We start from the raw sequence: 7,524 nt of genomic DNA on the forward strand, positions 1-7,524 counted from the left end.
TCACGTAGTATGGACAAGCATATCGTTGATTCCAGTGGTAAGGCCAAAATTTTAAATGATGGGGCAACCATTATGAAACTATTGGATAATGTGAATCCAGCCGTAAAACTCTAGTAGACATCGCCAAATCTCAAAATGCTGAGGTAAGTTTTTTATTATATTATATTTATTACGTGTAGAATAAAAATGTTTCTGTTATCAGGTCGGCGATGGCACCACTTCAGTAGTATTTTTAGCATGTGAAATCTTAAAACAAGTTAAGCCATATATTGAGGAAGGTGTGCATGCACGTAACATCATTAAAGCTATACGTAAAGCATTACAATTATGCATGATAAAATATGACATGGCTGTACATGTCGAAGCGCCAATCAAAGGAACAACAAAGTGCTTTATTGGAAAAATGCTCTGCCACAGCAATGTCCTCCAATGTCCAAGAGTATCAGAAAATTGTTGATGCTGAATGGCATCTCCTGTACAATAAACTAGCTAAGTAAGACGCCAATGTTGTGTTTTATAAACTAACAATTGGTGATGTTGCTACACAGTATTTTGCAGATCGTGATATGTTCTGTGCTGTTCATGTACCAGAAGAAGATTGGAAACGTAGAATGAAAGCTTGTGGTGGTGCTGTTATGACTACAGCTAATGATATTTATTCAAGTGTTTTGGGTCAATGTGATTACTTTGAAGAACGTCAGGTTGGTGGTGAACGTTTCAACATTTTCCAAGGTTTGATAGTGGGTTTGACATTAATTTAATTTTTATAGTTTATAATTATTTAAAGGTTGCGTTAATGCTAGAACATGTACATTGATTTCACGTGGCGGTGTCGAACAATTTTTGGAAGAAACTGAGCTTCGTTACATGATGCTATAATGATTGTGCGGCGTACAATTAAACATGATTCTGTTGTTGCTGGTAAGTCAAATACAAATTGAAAAAAATTTCTAATCTTAAATTGTTAAGTAATATTATGACAAGATTGTGTCCAACTCATACTTTCTGTGTTCTTATTTTTTTTTTTTGAATTTGTTTATAGTAGAGAAATTAACCTCCCGTAGCAAGGAGCATACATTTTTTTTTATATATATTTCAATTTTGTGCGCAGAAACTTCTTCAGTAAATTCTGCCTTCTCTGCAATGTTAGCTTAGAAATCAAACGAATAAATCAATAACCCCGACATTCTTTGGTCCTCTCCGTGATGCCAACCGCTAGGTTATTTCCCTGCGAAAATCGTGTGACCAAAAACGCACACAGCCACACGAATTTTTGACAGGGGTGACGATTTGGGATGAAAAAATCTCCAAATGAAATAGCATGTTGACAAGTTTAGCTTTGCAACAATGTATCGTGCTCTCTCGCACCTACTATATTCAAAGGTATTGTCAAATATGTAATTTTTGTGTGGAAAAATATTTTCAGCGAGTCGCCATTTTCCGCGAATTGAGCTGCAGGCCTGTGCTAATTTTGGAGCATTAAATTAAATTAAATTAAAACAACAAGCAACAACAACAACCGAACAATAATTTTATAGCTGGTAAATATGGTGAAACAGCTAAGCCGCCGCCTCAAGCCAACGTGCCATCTTCCATGGATTCGCCATCGCCTCCAGCAACGACACCGCCAGGGAAAGCTGTACCTGGTGGTCCCAATCAGATGACTATAAATAGGGCAAATATACCTGGCTTGCCTCATACTTTGTGTTTAATAAATTTTGTTAGTTTTCTAGACTGGTCAACCACCAGTTTCAGCTACACCACCAACATCAAGTGCAGGCGGTGTTGCAGCTCCATACCAGCACACAGGTGAATAGCAAATGCCACCGCAATTGTGTCCAATGCCGCGTCAGTCTGGTCTAATGCAGTCACAATCCGGTCAAATGCCACCTGAACACCATATGCACCAGCCATTTGCTGGCCATGAGAAACATGGCCCTCCAGATATGCCGCCCGCATCAACTGGACCAGGTGGGGCAATGACACCACATCCAGTTATACCTAGGTATATACCACAACAGCAACCGGGTTATGCAATGCCATGATAGCAGCAGCAACAACCTCCCCAGGCTGGCTATCTGCCAATGCCACAAAATCCGGGCTATCCACCACAACCTCAACATCCAGGTTATCCTCTACAACAACCAGGTGCACCACGTGGTTACATGGGTCAAATGATGTCACCAACACAACCTGGACAGACGCCAATTCTCAGTCAACCACCCAAGCCGGGTCAACCCCCAATACCCGGACACGTCCGGACGTCCTGGTTATAATGTATGCTAATACAACTAATAATTTACAAATTTGCTGATTATTATTTTTGTGTTATTTTCTTTAGCAACCACCTGCACCTGTTACTGGTAAATATCAACAGCCGCAACAGTATGATCAAGCCCAACGCCGTTTAGATCCCGATCAGATGCCAAATCCGATAAGCGTTATCATTGAAAATCAAAATAGCGCTGGTGGTGCTTTTATTACTAATGAACAGGGTTTATTACCACCATTGGTGACCACAAAATATGTGGTAGAAGATCAGGGTAACTCCTCGCCACGTTACGTTAGGTATCGATAATCGAAATTAATGTTTTGTTTGGCAATTACATTGATCTTACATTGATCTTTCTTCTTTGCAGGTCGTCTTTGTATTGCATACCTGCAACAGCTGATTTATTAAAAACAACAGATTTGTCCATTACACTTACCGTCTCACCAATGGCACGCACGGTTGAGGGTGAATATGAGCCACCCATTGCAAATTTTGGTGAATTGGGTGCAATTAGATGTAATCGTTGCAAGGCTCATATGCAACTTGTAGATGCTGGTCGTCGTTTCCAATTTCTAATGTGTAAAGTAACAAGAGATGGTAACAAAAATCTTTCACTTTTACTTGTTTTCATTGATCCATATTTTTTCTCAACAATGCCAACTGCATATTTCCAATATTTGGGCCATACCGGACAGCGTGTCGATAAATATGAACGTCCTGAACTTGTATTGGGTACAAGTGTATTTGTGTAAAAAAATGTTTGGGTACCGATAGCTTTCAAGGTAAACCTCAACTCATATCCAACATCAATGCCTCGCATTCAATTGTGGACGCTGTACGCACTACATTGGGTTCACGTAGTATGGACAAGCATATTTTTGATTCCAGGGGTAAGGCCACAATTTTAAATGATGGGGCAACCATTATGAAACTATTGGATATTGTGAATCCAGCCGTAAAACTCTAGTAGACATCGCCAAATCTCAAAATGCTGAGGTAAGTTTTTTATAATATTATATCTATTATGTGTAGAATAAAAATGTTTCTCTTATCAGGTCGGCGATGGCACCACTTCAGTAGTATTTTTAGCATGTGAAATCTTAAAACAAGTTAAGCCATATGTTGAGGAAGGTGTGCATGCACGTAACATCATTAAAGCTATACGTAAAGCATTACAATTATGCATGATAAAATATGACATGGCTGTACATGTCGAAGCGCCAATCAAAGGAACAACAAAGTGCTTTATTGGAAAAATGCTCTGCCACAGCAATGTCCTCCAATGTCCAAGAGTATCAGAAAATTGTTGATGCTGAATGGCATCTCCTGTACAATAAACTAGCTAAGTAAGGCGCCAATGTTGTGTTTTATAAACTAACAATTGGTGATGTTGCTACACAGTATTTTGCAGATCGTGATATGTTCTGTGCTGTTCATGTATCAGAAGAAGATTGGAAACGTAGAATGAAAGCTTGTGGTGGTGCTGTTATGACTACAGCTAATGATATTTATTCAAGTGTTTTGGGTCAAAGTGATTACTTTGAAGAACGTCAGGTTGGTGGTGAACGTTTCAACATTTTCCAAGGTTTGATAGTGGGTTTGACATTAATTTCATTTTTATAGTTTATAATTATTTAAAGGTTGTGTTAATGCTAGAACATGTACATTGATTTTACGTGGCGGTGCCGAACAATTTTTGGAAGAGACTGAGCTTCGTTACATGATGCTATAATGATTGTGCGGCGTACAATTAAACATGATTCTGTTGTTGCTGGTAAGTCAAAATACAAATTGAAAAAAATTTCTAATCTTAAATTGTTAAGTAATATTATGAAAAGATTGTGTCCAACTCCGGAAGAAAAAACTATAAAATTTGTGTCAGTGAAATGATAATGATTGCTTTTGGTTGTAGTTTTGAGGCATCGTCTTCGAGTGCCTTCTGGTCGTATATGCCGTTTCTTTTGCCAACTACCTGTAAGGCGTAAAACTGCTCAGTAACGTCGCCGTGGACTCGTTCAGTGTAATGTGTAATGGCGACCCCAAGTTCCTCGTGGAAATAGGGGTGGGCGGGATGGCTTAGAAGGTTTAAAGTGATGATATTAATCGTTCCCGAAATGGTTGTTGTTGTTGTAGCAGTGCTTCGCCCCACCTAATTGGTGCGACCGATCACAAATTTTCATCAATATCCTCTAACGGGAGTACAAGGAAACTTGCCGCTTCAACAGGGGTGGAGCCAGCGGGGCATACATTTTGTATGTCGGGGTTGATTCTGGATAGGTAAGAGTTTAACCTGTTACAGTATCCAGAACGAAGTTGAACTAGAGTGACTCGCTTTTCCCTGGGGAGTATGCGGTCCTCTACCGCAAGTTTTGGGTACTATTCTTTAAGTACTGGATTCACCGGGCAATTCCTAGCATAAAGGTCCGACGCCTGTTTGTGGAGTTCACTGAGGACCTGCTTGTGTTTTTTTGCTTTATACGGCTGAGTTCTCAGGTGCCGTATTTCCTCATAATGCTTACGGAGATGACTCTTTAAGCCCCTAAGCGGTGTTGGATCAACAACCAGATGTCTGTTGGGATGCCCAAGTTTCTGGGTCTTCTACAGAAACTGTTTGGTTAGTATTTCATTTCTTTCCCTTATTGGGAGTTTTCTCGCTTCATTGTGCAGGTGGTGTTCCGAGGACATAAGAAGGGAGCCCGTAGCGGTTTTGGGGGCAGCATTTTGGCTGGCCTGTATTTTCTTCCAGTGAGTAACCTTTAGGCTTGGCGACCATATCGGAGACGCGTACCATGCAAACGTCTATTTATATTTACCCCAAGTACTGCCCATTTATCGAATTATATTAAATATTTGTTACAGCTCTGGATTTTCGTTACAGTTGCTAGTGCATGCTCTCCAAAATGTAGATCTTGATCGAAAGTCACACCCAAGATTTTAGGGTGTAAGACAGTCGGTAGGGTAATGTCATATGGTCGACATTTGGCGCGGCCATGTTTAAATAAGGTCACCCGTGATTTGGTTGGTGACAATATCGGGTTTCGCGAGGCGACAAAGCTGGAGAGATTTGGGAGATAGCTGTTTATTTTATTACAAAGGTCATCGATGTAGGAAACAATAGCATAGGCGTAGAAGCAATAGTGACTCCTGGTGGTAAAGGTAGCTATTGATATGTAGAAGTTAAACAGAAGTTTGAATATGAGTTTTTTTTAAGTTATTGCAAAAAAGTGTTGAGGATTTTTAATATCTTACGAGGTACCTTCGTACGTGTTTCTAAGAATGAAGAATGAGACTTATTCAAACTCAATTTTCACCACGACAAAGCCACTGAGACTTTGCTATACTTTAACATACAATACTTTACCCCTTTTTAGCACTACTATCATTTTTGGTTTTATTAAATTTTTAAAATGTTTCTTCCTCTACAGTTCAATTTACGTATGTATTAGATGGTAAAGATGGCTTTCGCATTTTCTCCATCAATAACTGTGACAAGGTGGAAGAAATCTATGCGCGTAAATCGCAACATATTATCTAGGTCGAGCGTTTCTTCAATAGCTCTCTAGTGGTGATGGTGACAGCAGAGAAAACCAACTGTTTACAAATGTTACAATTCAAAAGGAATAAAAATATCTGCCATTGCGGGATACCCACAGTATATGAATGAATCGAACGCACCCAATTGTCTGCCTAACGGATAGTATACATATTCATCAAATCGAAAATATTGCACCAACCGAACTGGCTCTGAATACTGAAACAGTACACATATTCAAAATCGATGAGAAGGTTGTGATGATGGTATAGGGTGAGTTGTTGAATAACATACGAAAACCACTTTAACCCATCTGAATCCGATTGATGTCGTAATTGAATTTGAAAGTAATAAAGTAAATTAAAATATGAATTTAAAAATGTAGGACTAGTAATTGAGTCAGACTTATTATTGTTCTAAATCTAATCATCCCTAGCAGAAGTATTGATTGGTTTCAAATCTAATTCCAACTTTATTATATATGTACATGAAATTGTAACTTAAATTAAAACAGTTCATATAAAAAAGAAGTAAGTACTTTAATAATAACATAAACTCGCTTAATTGGTTTTCGTGATCCAATTGAAATCTTTTCCTGTGCAAGCACATCGCTAACCTGTGTTGGCAAAAGATATGATTATACTGTCTGCGATAGATAGTCGGACGAGCCGCTACTCGGCGAAGTAGAGATGACCGTTGTGTCGGTGGCAGCAGTTACAACAGCAGTTTCTAACTTTGCACCATCCGTACAGTGTGATGAATGCTTCACTGCCTTTTCCAATTGCTCGGCGCCAGCAATTTTTGCTGTTTGTAAAGCTTTAGCTGTAGATTTAGAACAATAATAAGTCTGACTCAATTACTAGTCCTACATTTTTAAATTCATATTTACTTTACTTTATTACTTTCAAATTAAATTACGACAGCAATCGGATTCCACGACACCAATTGCTCGGCGCAAGCAATTTTTGCTGTTTGTAAAGCTTTACAAACAACAAAAATTGCTGGCGCCGAGCAATTGGAAAAGGCAGTGAAGCATTCATCACACTGTACGGATGGTGCAAAGTTAGAAACTGCTGTTGTAACTGCTGCCACCGACACAACGGTCATCTCTACTTCGCCGAGTAGCGGCTCGTCCGGCTATCTATCGAAGACAGTATAATCATATGTTTTGCCAACACAGGTTAGCGATGTGCTTGCACAGGAAAAGATTTCAATTGGATCACGAAAACCAATTAAGCGAGTTTATGTTATTATTAAAGTACTTACTTCTTTTTTATATAAACTGTATTAATTTAAGTTACAATTTCATGTACATATATAATAAAGTTGGAATTAGATTTGAAACCAATCAATACTTCTGCTAAGAGTTGCAGAATTATCCTGGAATGATTAGATTTAGAACAATAATAAGTCTGACTCAATTACTAGTCCTACATTTTTAAAAACATATTTTATTTTACTTTATTACTTTCAAATTCAATTACGACAGCAATCGGTTTCCACGACACCTTTGAATATTCTTGATCTGAAAAAAAAGAGTAAATCTAATCTGAATTTCTAATTAGCTTTAAGTTGTAGATTTAAATTGATTCAAATAATTGGAGTTTTTTCTAAAGCTTAAAATTATTTTCTGTTCGCTTGGAAAAGATTGCAATTGGAAAACGAAAACCAATTAAGCGAGTTTATGTTATTATTAAAGTACTTACTTCTTTTTTATATG

General features: G+C 38.2%; 2 protein-coding genes across 4 annotated transcripts; both read left to right on the plus strand.

The window, feature by feature from the left end:
• The first annotated feature begins 317 nt into the window (after positions 1-317).
• Positions 318-918, plus strand: LOC137252217 (T-complex protein 1 subunit eta-like). Of its 2 annotated transcripts, none has more exons than XM_067787632.1 (3): positions 318-493; positions 549-732; positions 788-918. In XM_067787632.1, the coding sequence occupies exons 2-3, from the start codon at positions 567-569 to the stop codon at positions 877-879; spliced, it is 258 nt and encodes an 85-aa protein (XP_067643733.1). In that variant the 5' UTR covers positions 318-493; positions 549-566; the 3' UTR covers positions 880-918. The 2 variants fall into 2 exon arrangements, with proteins under 2 accessions (XP_067643733.1, XP_067643732.1); XM_067787631.1 differs by having other exon boundaries at positions 559-732.
• A 2,164-nt stretch (positions 919-3,082) lies between these two features.
• Positions 3,083-6,049, plus strand: LOC137233622 (T-complex protein 1 subunit eta-like). 2 transcript variants are annotated; one of them, XM_067756800.1, is made up of 5 exons: positions 3,083-3,268; positions 3,328-3,618; positions 3,684-3,857; positions 3,913-4,046; positions 5,698-6,049. In XM_067756800.1, exons 3-4 carry the CDS (start codon positions 3,692-3,694, stop codon positions 4,002-4,004), a joined length of 258 nt encoding a protein of 85 aa, XP_067612901.1. In that variant the 5' UTR covers positions 3,083-3,268; positions 3,328-3,618; positions 3,684-3,691; the 3' UTR covers positions 4,005-4,046; positions 5,698-6,049. The 2 variants fall into 2 exon arrangements, with proteins under 2 accessions (XP_067612901.1, XP_067612902.1); XM_067756801.1 differs by having other exon boundaries at positions 3,362-3,618.
• Positions 6,050-7,524: the final 1,475 nt, after the last annotated feature.

This window comes from Eurosta solidaginis, chromosome 5 (assembly GCF_040869045.1).
Source record: "Eurosta solidaginis isolate ZX-2024a chromosome 5, ASM4086904v1, whole genome shotgun sequence".
Taxonomy (NCBI): Eukaryota; Metazoa; Arthropoda; class Insecta; order Diptera; family Tephritidae; genus Eurosta; species Eurosta solidaginis.